General features: G+C 44.2%; 1 protein-coding gene across 7 annotated transcripts in view; it reads left to right on the forward strand.

The window, feature by feature from the left end:
* Positions 1-13,869, forward strand: part of LOC116939085 (uncharacterized) — a 23,555-nt gene continuing 9,686 nt past the window's right edge. The window contains exons 1-11 of one of the 7 annotated variants that reach the window (XM_032947008.2): positions 1-188; positions 1,876-1,963; positions 2,539-2,590; positions 2,945-2,971; positions 4,053-4,346; positions 6,066-6,178; positions 7,104-7,199; positions 8,280-8,567; positions 10,349-10,468; positions 10,892-11,044; positions 12,729-12,862. In XM_032947008.2, the coding sequence (XP_032802899.2) occupies positions 127-188; positions 1,876-1,963; positions 2,539-2,590; positions 2,945-2,971; positions 4,053-4,346; positions 6,066-6,178; positions 7,104-7,199; positions 8,280-8,567; positions 10,349-10,468; positions 10,892-11,044; positions 12,729-12,862 (1,427 nt within the window). In that variant the 5' untranslated portion in view covers positions 1-126. Of the gene's footprint in view, positions 189-1,875; positions 1,964-2,538; positions 2,591-2,944; positions 2,972-4,052; positions 4,347-6,065; positions 6,179-7,103; positions 7,200-8,279; positions 8,568-10,345; positions 10,469-10,891; positions 11,045-12,728; positions 12,863-13,869 lie in introns of all 7 variants that reach the window. The other 6 variants (XM_032947011.2, XM_032947007.2, XM_032947010.2 and 3 more) reach the window with 6 other exon arrangements.

Below are 13,869 nucleotides of genomic sequence, written 5' to 3' on the forward strand. Positions count from 1 at the left end.
CCCCCTCCTCCCGTGCGTGTTGACGTCACGCGAGCGGCCTTGCCGACAGAGGCGGGTGGTGTGTGGACTTGTGGACGAGGCTTCAGCGGCGGCGGCGGCGGCGGCTCCGGCTGAGGAGTCGTCGCGATGGACATGGGCGAGTCGGACTGGCGCAGCCAGGCGTTCCGCCAGAAGGTCGTGGTGCAGATGTGAGTCGCGTAGAGTTGTACGCGGTGGGGGCTGCGGGCGGCTGGGGAGGCTGCCCAGGGCCCTCTGTCTGGTGGTGTGGGGGGGGGTCTTCTCTTCTCAGAGTTACATCGTGGGGGTTCGACTCCCCCCCCTCCCCCAGCTTCTGGTGGCAGTGAGGGGACACGTATAGCGGGCGGGGGTGGTGGTAAGAGACGTGAAGACAGGACACGCAGATTCGAGACTACTAACGCTGGTTAATGGTGTCGTTCAGACCTTTGGGAAGAGGGCTCATTGTTAGCGGGGACGGTGGCCTGCGGTGGAGGGTAATGACGGAGTGGCAGGCAAGGAACGGATCGCTTCCCGAGAGGATGGGACGGACGACGAGATGGAGCGATGAAATGAGACGCTAGGATCTAGTGTTTATTAAAGTGTACGGTCGCGACAAGCGGCGGCTTGGGGCGACTTGTTAGACCAGCAGTGGATTGACCATGGCTGCTGATGATGATTATGAATGACAGGCAAATCGCCACTTAACTGCTGGATGAGTGCCAAACATAAGTTCAATATACGGTACTTAACGAGTTCATCATTCTTCACACTGGTGAAGTATGGTGCGGATTCATAGTACTTCACCGCCACGCTGGTGAAGTATGCATACCGTATTCTTAGCTCTTTCGGTAAAGAGCTAAGAATATGAATTACTGCAGTCACGAAAGCTTTAAATCAAACTTGTATGCATACCGTGTCAACCCATACGGCTTCCCCGTCGTTCTTGTACGGAGAAATTGAGTTTTCAGGTCCATACTCGAGAAGTGTGCATTGCCTTATTTGTTTGTGTTTCTCCCTTGTGGTGGGACTTTGTAGGATGAACGTTGAGATTTATAAGGGCACGGGGGTGACCAATAAGGTCTGAATTGGTCTGTAATACGGTCGGGCACTGATAAGGGGTTGACAGGTTTGCGTCAGATGCGGATTGGAGAAGTGGGTAGAGCCCAGGACCGGTTCAGATATGCCTTGGTTTCAATGAAATCGCCGAGTTCACAGACGTTTATTTTACCGGCTATAAAGTTTAAGACTGTTTCATTGTGCGTTTCTGTAATACGGCTCGGTTGCAAGTGGACAGGATGAAGTAAAATTATAGTTGTGAGGCTGACGAGTTGGGTTCTTGGCCGGCCATCGCTTCAAAACGAGCTATCAACGTCATACTCTATGAACTCAGCAAGCTGAATTTGATTCTCATTCGTGGCTAAGCTCAGTGGCAAGTTAATATCTGAAGTAGTTCTTGACTAACTGGCGTTGAGCATCACGATCAAACAGTCCCTATAGTAAAAATAAAATTGGCTTCCCTCCACAATCTCATCCCAAATAATAAATGACCTTACCGTATTTACGAATCACAGCTGACTGGGTAAATGGCTCTTCCTGTTTTTTTGTGTGGCTCTTTTGAGCCTCGTCTCTATTTATCAAAAGAGCCTTATGAGCATTTCCTGCAAAAAGCAAGTCATAGCTAACCCTATTGTGGTCATCATGGGCCTGTGCCATGATATTTGACACAGAACTTCAAAATACCCCTGGCGTTCTTATTGTTGTGTTATGAATTGTATTAATAGTAAATGGGAAATCCCGAGGTGCTCGTGTTTGGCGAGGAGAGGATATTTTGTTTGTGTGCCTGATTGTGGTATGTGCGCCTGATTTTGGTATGAGCAGTGAGGAGGCAGTACGGCAGGCTGGCCACCCAATAACCAAGTCCAGTAAGGAGATGGAGAACCATGTATTCATGAAGGCCAGCAGCAGGGTGAGCGCTCCGCAAGACATCCCACTCTTCCCTTTTTTGTACGGCTTTTGAAAAACAATGGGCCAACTTAATACATTTAACTTTAGTTTGGAAGGCCATTCGATGGCTTCTGGTTCGCCACATGGATAACATTTTAATCTCCAGAAGTGTGCATTGGGAAATAATCAATTATGTGAGTGATGTATTGCACTTCACAATTATTTAACTCCATAATTCCCCACATGTGGATGTGTTAGCCACATCTCCCTTGTGTAGTTCTAACATGGGTAAATACAGCCCATTGCCTTGCAGGTAACAAAAGGCAGTTACTTTGTTGAATCTTCAATATGTGCCTTGTTACGTAAATTGTAGGCCGACCACATACCTCGTTTATCGGGTTCAGCTGTCTTTCATGGCTAACAAAAGGGTCGTGGCTTGGACGTGTCAGTGGTCATAGAAGCTCCTCAGCATACTCGGACAGCTGAATTCATTTAATGGCGATTCAATTATTGTCAGCTGGTCCATGAGTAATACCGGTTTGTGGTCAACGTTATAGTCACTATTGATGGATGGATGAATGTTGTGTTTTTGGACAGGATGAGTACATGGCGCTGCTTGCCAGGCTAATTCTACATATAAGAGACTACTGTAAGTATCTGCGTGGCTGAGAATATTCACAGTTTGCTTCGTCCATTTTAGCTTACTTTAGCTTTTAGTCAAGAGTTCTTGCCCAGCTTTCCACACCTCACTTAATCTTGGCTCACATTGTCAAGGTCATTGGCTCTAGATCATAAAGATGGGCTGCTCACGAATGTAAAGTTAGGGCGTAAAAAAATTCAGAAACCAATATTAGTGGATTTACCATCCTAACTTTGAATTGTGTTAAACAATGTCTAGCAGAAAATGTTCTTACACTTGTGTGATTGATCTAATTGTATAGTTTTCTTTAGTGCCACTTTTTCTAACCTTGCTAACATATTTATTATCGTATTTTCCCTGCAGCAAAGAAGGCTCGTCCAAATCAAGGTGGTAAGTGACGTACTACATTTTTTCACTAATTGTGTTAACTGTAACATTCCCATTTTCCGTGTTTTGGAGATTCTGTATGTAATGTGTGTATGTATATTAGACTTGTTTCACACCGTACATAGCCAACCATGCAAATCGGAGGTGTGGGGGGTGACAACAAAAATAGTATTAATGAAGAAAAGATTTTGACAATAATGGCTCTCATTCATAGTTGCATAATCTACGTATGACCAAATCACCCAGAACGCATCCGATGTCGTCAAATATCAGGAGCCGAGCAGGGTTGTTGAGCCTGAATCGTGCTTGGATTGGTAATCGCCATGCACAATGCCTTTATTATAGACTGCTGCGTGGCTATATGGTGGGCAGCAGAAGGCAGTGTAGCAGAATCCATGCTTGCACTGCACTTATATGCTCCTACATCTATGGTCATGACCTTTATCTACCCACAGTAACCGGCATGATGAGGTATGGTTACATTATTTAAACAGTCTGCATGGCGTGCGGAGGCCCTCATCCACCAGTGCATTGACAAAAAAGTGCCCAACGTCTACATTTGTAAAGATTACATTTTTATCATGAACATTTTTCCACGATATTTGTTGCTGTTTTAGGATTCTTTGTTAGTTTTTGACATTTTATAAACTTGTTTAATGTCCTCAATGATCAACAACATTTTGTCCTTAATTTTGAGATCATCGACATTTAAATGCGGCATATTTATATATGTTTGATAATTGAACATGTTTAATAGGTGTTGATTGAATATGTGCTTGATTATCAAATATATACATTATTTTATATTGTCAACAGTCAAACATGATTTATCAGTGATTTTAATGTGCAGCATTTTAATTCTTGGATATGATTTGTCAATAATTAAGGACATGTTAAATATTAGTTAATGTGTTGTTGATCAGTGAGGATATATTAAATAAGTTAATTAAATATGTTGTCAAAACATAGCAACAAATATGCCATAGATAGCGTTCCTCATATATATTTACAATTATTGGGTTATGCTGATATCAACTTAAGGTTCTGCAGTGAATGAGCAATGACCTCTTCTCTGTGCCTGCAGACCCAATGCACGCGCTGCAGGTCATAGCCCCACTGGGCCCTGGGCAGCCCGGCCCTCCCATGATGGTACCCCGACCTCAGGTTCCTGGGGGGCCAATGCATCGCATGCCGGTTCCACAGCCTCAGGGACAGCCTAACCAGGGGGGGCCCCAGCCGGGCAACATGGGACAGCCTGGGCAAGGTCAACCTGGTGTCATGGGAATGTCTCAGGGGATGAGGGGTCATCCCCAGTCTGGGGGTATGGGTGGAGGTCTTGCGCCATCGGGACGGATGCCCACACCAGCGCAGCAGCAAGGTAAGGGTGAGACAATGCGTGGCACGTCGGGTTTGAATGAGTGGCATTTCTGTGGCGATCGTTAGTGCGCTGTGCTACAGTCTCCGGGGCTCTCATAGCCACACTCATTCTGCAATTTCTTCTAGCCACACTCATTCTATTGCCAGCCGTTCTTGCCAATTTGGTGTGGAATAAAATCTAAACTAGGTTTTGCTAATTGCATTAATATATACTCTTTGGTTCTTTCGGTAAAGTCACGTAGATAGAAAATTAATATATCACGACGTTTCGGTCACAACACAAGCGACCGTCATCAGGCGAGACAAACACAGCAGGAGAACTGCTGAGGCTGGAGAAAGAGCTGCTGCAACACGAGGTTATGTAGGCTTTGGGCGGGGCTAGAGATGGAATTTGTACGTAATACAATAAGAGATTGATTTGAAGCTTCCGTGAACTGCAGGAATCCATACTCTTTGGGTCTTTCGGGTAAAGTCACGTAGGTAGAAAAAAAATAGATCACGACGTTACGATAGCAACACAAGCCATCGTCCTCAGGTGAAACAATACAGCAGGCGGACTGCTCTTGCCTCAGCAGTCCGCCTGCTGTATTGTTTCACCTGAGGACGATGGCTTGTGTTGCTATCGTAACGTTGTGATCTATTATTTTTCTGCTCTTGCCTCAGCAGTCCGCCTGCTGTATTGTTTCACCTGAGGACGATGGTTTGTGCTGCTGTCGTAACGTCGTGATCTATTATTTTTCTACTTAGGTGACTTTACCAAAAGACCCAAAGAGTATGCATGTCAATGTGAGACGGCTCCATTGACATGCTAATCTCTTACATTTACGTACAAATTCTATCTCTAGCTCAGCCCACTTACCCTTGGGTTGAGCCCACCTAAAGCCTACATAACCTCGTGTTGCAGCAGCTCTTTCTCCAGCCTCAGCAGTTCTCCTGCTGTGTTTGTCTCGCCTGATGACGGTCGCTTGCGTTGCGATCTAAACATCGTGATCTATTAATTTTCTATCTGCGTGACTTTACCTAAAGAACCAAAGATTATGGATTCCTGCAGTCACGAAAGCTTCAAATCAAGATTGCATTAATATATATTTAATGTGGATTTTTTTTTTTAGGTTTTCAGTGCAATGTTTTATTACTTATGTTTGTTTGAAGCAAAGTTTTGTGAAACGTCTTGAGTTGCAGTCGCATGTAGATGCTATTGCTATGTAAGTTGAAATAATAATGTAATGTAGGTGGTGGAGCCTTTGTGCCAGTACTCCGCCATGTGTCATAACAGATGTAGTCAATATTAGCTAAATGTACTTTCTCTAACAAATTTAATTAGTTTGAAGAAAGATTTTTGTGTGCATACACGTCTGTGTGTGTACCTTTTTCGAGGAGAGCGGTGGTGTAATGGTTAGCACACTGCTAAGCGTTACAAACCCAGTGACCAGAGTTCGATTGTCAATCATGGCTAACATCAGTGGAAAGTGATATCCTGAACTGGTCCTGGGGCTTCACTTGGTCAACTTATTATGTGGTGCCATGTGTAACCATCAGCAGTAGGGAGACAAAGGTGGCAAGGAGTGGTACTGGCCATATCACCCACTAGCACTCTCTGCCGGCCTTCATAGGTGCTCGCTAACAGCACTTGCCTCAAAAGTGTGTCGGGGGCTATATGGGGGATCTTTGTATTTGTATAAGTACATTGACAAGTAATATTGTGTCTTCTGTTCTACAGCAATTCAACAAATGTGCATCGCAACGCCACCGGGACAGCCGGGCATGCAGGCCGCCCAGATTCAACAGCAGCAGCAACAGCAAATGCAGATGCAAAAGCAGCTTATTCAGCAGGTGCAAACAAAAGTGTTTGATTTCTGTTGGTCTTTGGCCATTTGCCCATCTACATATTCTTGTCATTACACACGCACACACGTTTATAATAAACGTTTTTGGGTTAGATCGTGTTCTGGCGAATTGCCCGATGGTGCTATTCTGGCGAATTGCCCGATGATGCTGGATGCAATTACCAGCGAAACGTCGTTCTCAAAAACTGTAAATGTTGTGGATTCACTCTTCAACACACGTGTGGGCTAAAGTAGTGAACTATTTGTCTTTTGTCAACCTGACACTTTTTTGCTGATTGGCCGTGTCTGGTGGTGGAGGGTTACGACACATTTATAAATAACGCGATCTAACTCAAAACGTTTATTATGAATAATATTGGTCGCGAAAGCCTACATGTTAAACACACACACGTGTTTTTATGATCAAATCACCTAATCACGAATCGATCTTGTCAGCTCTCACTCTACCTCCCTGGCTTCTCTATGTGCTGTGACGATGGCCCTTTGCACAAATAGTCACCTATTTTCACACTTTTTTAAGGCAGTGTTATTGACGAGTTCGTTTTTTTTCGTCAGATCTCGGAAGCTGAGTACGATTGAGCCTAGATCGCGCTTGAATAGGTAACCACTGCACACCAGAATAGGCGGTTGCAAGACTGTGCTCTGGTCGTTACCAAAGGGCAGTGCAGTAAAATATATTGTTGTACCGTACTTCTATGCTCCAATGTCTATACTGACATCTTAACATACCGGCAGTGACCTGCGTGATGGGGTATGGTCAGATAACCCAAACGATCTACATGTCATGGGGAGGTCCTCGTCGAGTAGTGGATTGCCAAAGGGCTATGCATGTAGATTATTGCATGCCCACATGTCTTGTTGTATACATCTGTTCTGACAGTCTTTGTTATGCACATATCTGTATTGAGCAGAGGATGCAGCACCAACAACTTCAAATGCAACAGCAGCAGCAGTACTTGCAGATACGGCAGCAGCAGCAGCAACTACAAGCACAGCACGGAGGACAGGTGACACCATGAAAGGTTTACTGTGTTATGTCAACATGAGAAGTGTGATTGCAGAGTGACTAGGTTTTTTGTAATGCAGAATTGTTTACCTTGGGTATTATGTAGTATAGAACTGTTGTTCAGAGGGTTTATTTTATCCGTCAGACACTTGTGGTGGATTAAAACATAGTTGCCCACATCTCTTCCAGTGCATGTTGACCTTTAAAAACATTTACCGAATCTTGCTTGAAATGGGTGGGTAATTCTAGTATTATAGTTAGGGTTTGAAGGATTCACTTCTCCCTACCGCGCCCTGATTGTATGTACGTTGAACTTCTTTCACACCGTACGTAGCCAGCCTGCGAATCGTAGGTGGGGGAAATTGAATGAATTGTGAACATTCAGTGTCATAACTCCAAGAATTATTTTCACATTGCAGTGAATGGTAGTCTCTGGTGGCTGCATGGGTGATGCGAGTCCATTCAAGAGCTTAAGAGTAAATATTAATCTACTAGCCTTTTGCCCGTCCAAGGACGGGTGTATTGCAGTAAATCTGAAACTTGCAAGCGATATTCAGACCACGACGTGATATTCATTGCATTATTGCATTTGCAATTTGTAAGGGTGCGGTGACACAGACCTGTTTAATTTTAAGGTTATAATCCCTTGTTCATCATGATGCCCTTTTTACTTTGACGTCTCAATAGTGTTACGGAGATCACGTGACGTGATGGTTCTGCCTTTGTAGTGAGGGTTGTGAGTTGACGCTGAGGAGGGGGGAGGAGGTGCCTCGCCCCCCCCCCCCATGTGGAGTGACAGCCCGCTAATTATTGTGAATGGGGGGGGGTGTCCATTTGGAGGACGTCATCTTATAATGATTATTAATGAGGGGGGCTGGTCGACGTGGAGTGACGTCACAAGCGTTGCACACAGACATTCCTGGGTGATTATAGTCGGTATGAATAATTTAACCCCTAATAGGACCAATCTCTCCTTGTATGGAGATGAATGTTAATGATGAGGGTGATGCAACTCTTTTGTTTCGAAATTTGGGGACGATTTTCTAATGTGACTTCTGTCTCACCTGGCGTTGTGTCTCAGGGCCAGGGAGTACAGCAGGCAGGTGGTGGGCCCATTACTAGTGTCATGGCGGGGGGCCAGGTGTCGGGATCTGTGTCTGGAATCATGAACGCGCAGCAGCAGCAAGGGCAACAGCAGCAGCAACAACAGCAACAACAGCAGCAGCAGCAACAACAGCAGCAGCAACAGCAGCAGCAACAGCAGCAGCAACAGCAGCAGCAGCAACAACAGCAACAACAGCAGCAGCAACAAATTCAACAGCAGGCACAGCATATCCAGCAGGCGCAAGCCCAGATTAGGGCCATTCAGGTACAGTGATTCCTAAAAACTTGATTTTGAATGATACAATGACACTTTTTTATATAATACTCTAAAGTATGTTCTGGTGTAGATTTCCCCAATTGGATTTGATGCCTTAGACGATAATAAAAAACACAATCATGAGTACTGTCAGTCCCCGACTTACGAACACTCACCTTACGAACACCCGCATTTACCAACCAGCTTCCAAGAATATATATTTGTTTACATTGAACGTATCTATGTTGAACTTCTTTCACATAGTACGCAGCCATCCGTGCGAATTGGAGGTGTGGAAAACATTGACCTAAATCACGAACTCGCACTTGCAAGCTGAACCGCGGAAATACAGTGAAACCTTGGATTGCTCGTAATCCAAAGCACTCGTATATCAAAGCGAATTTCCCCATACGAAATAATGGAAACTCAGATGATTTGTTCCACAACCCCAAAATACTGTATTAATATAAAAATTATTAATACAAAATACCTTTTTATATTTTTATTATTTTTATTTAATATAAAGTAATCAATTGATTAACTACATTTAATCGTGGCTGGTGTGAGGGAGACGAGAGGAGAGGAGGAAGAGGGTTATTGTGTAGGACGACTTTCACTTGCAGTACAGTTACTAAAGAATAGTCACTACACTTGGACACAAAATTTAAAAAAATGCTTTACGCACACACGTGGTCACAACACTATACTGTAGTAAACAGTATACACGTGGTCACAACACTATACTGTAGTAAACAGTATACGCTCGCACGGATGTTGACTATATGAGTGAGGCACGCTGACTGAGACCGAGCATAGGAGATGATTACCCACAATCCTGCAGCGAGAGAGAGAGAGAAGAACCATTGGCTCATTTATGATCACGTGATGCTCGGCAGACAAAGCGTATACTGTACGTACTGCTCGTATTGCAAGACATCGCTCGTTTATCAAATTAATATTTATTTAAAATTTTGCTCGTTTTGCAAAACACTCGCAGACCAAGTTACTCGCAATCCAAGGTTTCACTGTATTTTGTTCAGGGAGATGTAATGAGTCCGTCTCGCGTGGGGAATAAGTGTGTGTGTGTGTGTGTGCGCGTGCATGCGTGTAAAAGTGTCTGGGAAGTGGTAGGGTAGCGGTTAGTGCGCTGCGCTACCAACCCGGGAACCCGAGTTCGATTCCCACTCATGATCAACACCAGTGCCGATTATCTGAATGGGTCCTGGGCCCCCCCCTAAGTCGACTCAGCCTGGTGCGGTGTGTAAACATCGCAACTGCGGAGTCAAAAGTGGTTAGGCGTGGTGCTGCCCACTTACCCCCTCTTGTGCCATGCTGGACTTCATAGAAGCTGCTCGCTAACAGCACTTGCCCCAATAGCCACGGGGGATATTTGCCTTTGTGCGTTTCATTTACGGTACAGTATTTATTCCAGTATTACATGCAAATGTACAATTATTATTATTTATGAGTTTAACAATACTTTAACAATACTTCCATTTTTTGTTGAACCGTAACACATTTGAACCGTAACACAATTCATGACACTGACCCGTATGGGCATTTAAATACAGTACATTATTGCGTTCCGACTTGAGATCCATTCGATTTTCGAACGGGTCTCAAGAACCAATTGTGTTCGTAAGTCGATGACTATCCGTTTTGCTGCATCAAATAAAAATTACACCAACAGAGACGTGTCACTGTTGTCATACGAGTATAATATCTTGCAGTGCCATGTGTTTTGTATATCATTGCCTCATGTCCTAATATTGGTTCAACAACAACAGCAGCAGCAGCAGCACCAACAACAGCAGCAGCAACAGCAACAACAGCAGCAGCAACAACAACAACAGCAGCAGCAACAGCAGCAGCAACCTCCCATCCGATTGCAATTGGCCCCCAACCCACAGGTGTGTACTGAGCTTCTCTCTACTGTTGCTTTGGGGTTACAAAAACAGCCTATGTGGGAAATTCAGGCTTGCATGAAGAAAGATCAAAGTACCAGACAAGTGTCGGAAAAAACGCTCGCTCTTTAATTAGGGATATTGGTCATTGTGTTTTAATTGAGCTCTTCACACACTGATCAGGAACGAATGGTGATCGTCCTCCGTGCAGTTGTGCCCTTCGGCGTCAGCGCTTGTGTTTGTCGCTTGGACCGTTCTCGCTGTTAATTTGCTGCTTGTCCAAAGGTGTGCTCGCACGCTTGTCATATTTTCTGTTCTGTGATTTGGCTGAGAGCTGTTATCACGTGACTTGCTTGCGGGCCCCCCACCACCCCATTCCACCCCCCCCCCCACATCCCCGCTCCGTGATCCCCCTGACCCTTTCTGAAGATTGGGTTGAACCGAACTGCTGTTGGGGGCCCCCGTCCCCAGAGGTTTCCTTCAGGGGTGTCTGTCCCATCATCAACTCCGCCACCCCCCTCCTCGGGGGGCTATACCCAGAGCTCTGCTCCTCCATCAATGGGGGCCCAATCGAACACACAGGTACACGCATGCACGCGCATGTTTTGAGGGGCTCGGACCAGCACGCTGGCGAGCTGATGTAGACGCACGGATAAGAAGGGCGTTTTACTCTCTCCGTCGCACGAAGGGGCAAGGCACTGCTGCCTGTTTTTTTTTATTGTCAAATGTTTGGTGAGTTTCCCATTGTTTTGCTATGACCAGTTTTTAGAATAAAGTTTTAAGAATTGTATTTTATGATAGTGTACAAGCACAACTTGCAGTGGTCTACAACTTTTGTATTAATTTAAAGGCATCTTGTCGGAGTTATTTGCTGTTAGACCAAACCGTTTAATTTCCTCTTCTTTGGAAGCCAGTGATTATCTGATCAACCGTCGTTATGGCTGTTAGCGGTATTCTTCTGCATCTCCAGCAGCATGCGTCAGGTTCGCATCCCTGTGTGTGAAAGTCTTAACTATTCCCTGTCTTAATCTACCGCAACTAGCCTTTTACCCGTCCCTGGACGGAAGCTGTAATATTTACGTAAAGAAACGTCTGCGTAGAGTTATTTATTTTAGTAACTTTCAATAAAGAAACGTCAAATTTAAAGCGAATTTGCGTAAACCTTCTTGCTTATGATAGCAATGACGGGGGGGGGGGGTTCTTTTGCGGTGACGTCACGTACGGATGTAGCACTGTGCTGCGTTTTTACTTTCTGTAAAGAAACGTCATATTTGAAGCGACTTTACGAAAAAATATATCTTCCCACTGGACCTTCTTCCACGCGAGTGTAAAAATCCACCCGCTCATGATTATTTTATTGACGGGGGGGAGGGTGGGTGCAGCATGTGGAGTGACATCACGCGTGTTACACACATTTCTTGGCTATTATAGTAGTAATTCCTGAGAACCAACCTACTTTTTGCCAATACCTCTTGAAGTTAACAAGGACTTAATTGTGTATGAAATGTATTATGACCACATGGCCTATACTTTCATTCATTAATTTTCACATTATGTCACCCTGCATGTTTGCATGTATTTTTAAGTGTTTTTTTCTGTGTTTATACCTACCTGGCTGTTACAGTCTGTTTTTCATGCTTGGCTCTGTAATTTGCTCTGTATATTGTAGCAATAACAATTCCCTTAGGCACCAGTGCCGCACCTCCTGGCTATCACATCAAATTCCGTTTCTTTTATTTTACCAACGATAGATATTGCTAATATGGAGATGGTCCTTTTTACGGTGGGGTGGGGTCTATTTTCCCCATCAGCGATGCAAATTTCTGCATCTGCAAAGTGTTTAATTGAAAATATATATTGGTCAAACAATGGCCTTTAAACAGGAAAAGCAAATTGTCATATGGCGCATGATTGTTCTTGATTTATTTCGCACACACATTGGGCCATCATAATCATATTTTCAGAGGCATATAAAATGTGTACACAGATTCACATTTATGTTTCTTATTCTTCTACATTCATGACTCGCATTGATTTTCTATACTATCTGGATTTTCATACATAAATATGAAATTCTGCGAACCATAATATTTAGACCACGTTGCTTTTACTACTATCTCCCCTTCAAATTTGTGTTTTTTTTGTTGTCATCCCTTCCGTATTCCACGCGTTAAATTGCTCCTGGTCTTTGTGATGGTGGTTGCGGTGTTGCAGTGCGTGCGGAAATTTCCGAGAATTGTTTTTGTTTCTGCCGTCTCGATTGCAGCAGATGATCCAGTCTCCACTGATGATGTCGAGTCCGTCGCCTGTGCCGGCTCAGAATCAGGTGATGCCGCCTCCGCCCTCCCAGCCACAGCCATCGCCACAGTCCACACAGAGCCAGCCTCCCAGCAACATGAGGTACCGGCGTGGGGGCAGCTGCCGCACTCTACAGGCTTTGTGTGTTTTTTGTTCAGTGTGTCCTGAGAAATAATGTGGGTAGATACACGACGTCTCGCATATATTGGGTGTTTTTGGAGACGACTAAAATTTTTTTAATGATCGGAATCTGCACTCCTGAAGTGCAAAACTTGAACAGAAAATGCTGACCTGTTGTTATCTGCGTCTCCACTCCCCACGGTAACATCACACAACCAGTCAAACCTCGTTTCGTATTGTACTGTACAGTACTATACAGAGCGTGTCTGTATTTTGTTTAGTGATTACTGTATCACACTTTCGTTAGACGTTAATATTATTATTATTGGAATAGGTTTTACCCTTTTAGCTGGCACAAAAACTGACACCTTTATTCAAGGCATCATGTTTGCAAACATGTTTGCTGACACCTTTATTCAAGGCATCATGTTTGCAAACATGTTTTCAAACATGATGCCTTGAATAAAGGTGTCAGTTTTTTGTGCCAGTTAAAAGGGTAAAACCTACTCCTATATCTTGTTACTGGCAAAGGAGGTCTCATAATATTATCATTCTCCAAGTGTTTTAATATAATACTAATTGTTGAACACTCGAAAATCACAAGCTGTAAGTGGGATAAATTTGGTCTTCAAAGAGAAAACACACTGGATATACTGGGGCACCCCACCCCTGAATTAGCCTGTTATTTCTACGACACGCTGTATGTGTATTGACATTAGAGTCAGGACCGATAGTGTAATGGTAATGCCGTGCTGGGATGACTGTGACCCTGGATTTAATGCCTGGCTATGCACAACAGCAATGGAAATTGATATCTGAACCTGGCCAGGATTTCTTCTTGGTAGGCTCAGCTTAAAGATCATTGCCTGGTTCATTGTTTCAACATTTTGTCTATCGAAGCAAATGTTGTTGGGTGCAATACCAGCCACACAACTCCATTCGGCCCATACATATAAGGACCATCATAGTCCAATTTCGTGAAAATAAAC

Source organism: Petromyzon marinus, chromosome 5 (genome assembly GCF_048934315.1).
Source record: "Petromyzon marinus isolate PM22_M1 ecotype Great Lakes invasive population chromosome 5, UKy_Petmar_22M1.pri1.0, whole genome shotgun sequence".
Classification (NCBI taxonomy): Eukaryota; Metazoa; Chordata; class Hyperoartia; order Petromyzontiformes; family Petromyzontidae; genus Petromyzon; species Petromyzon marinus.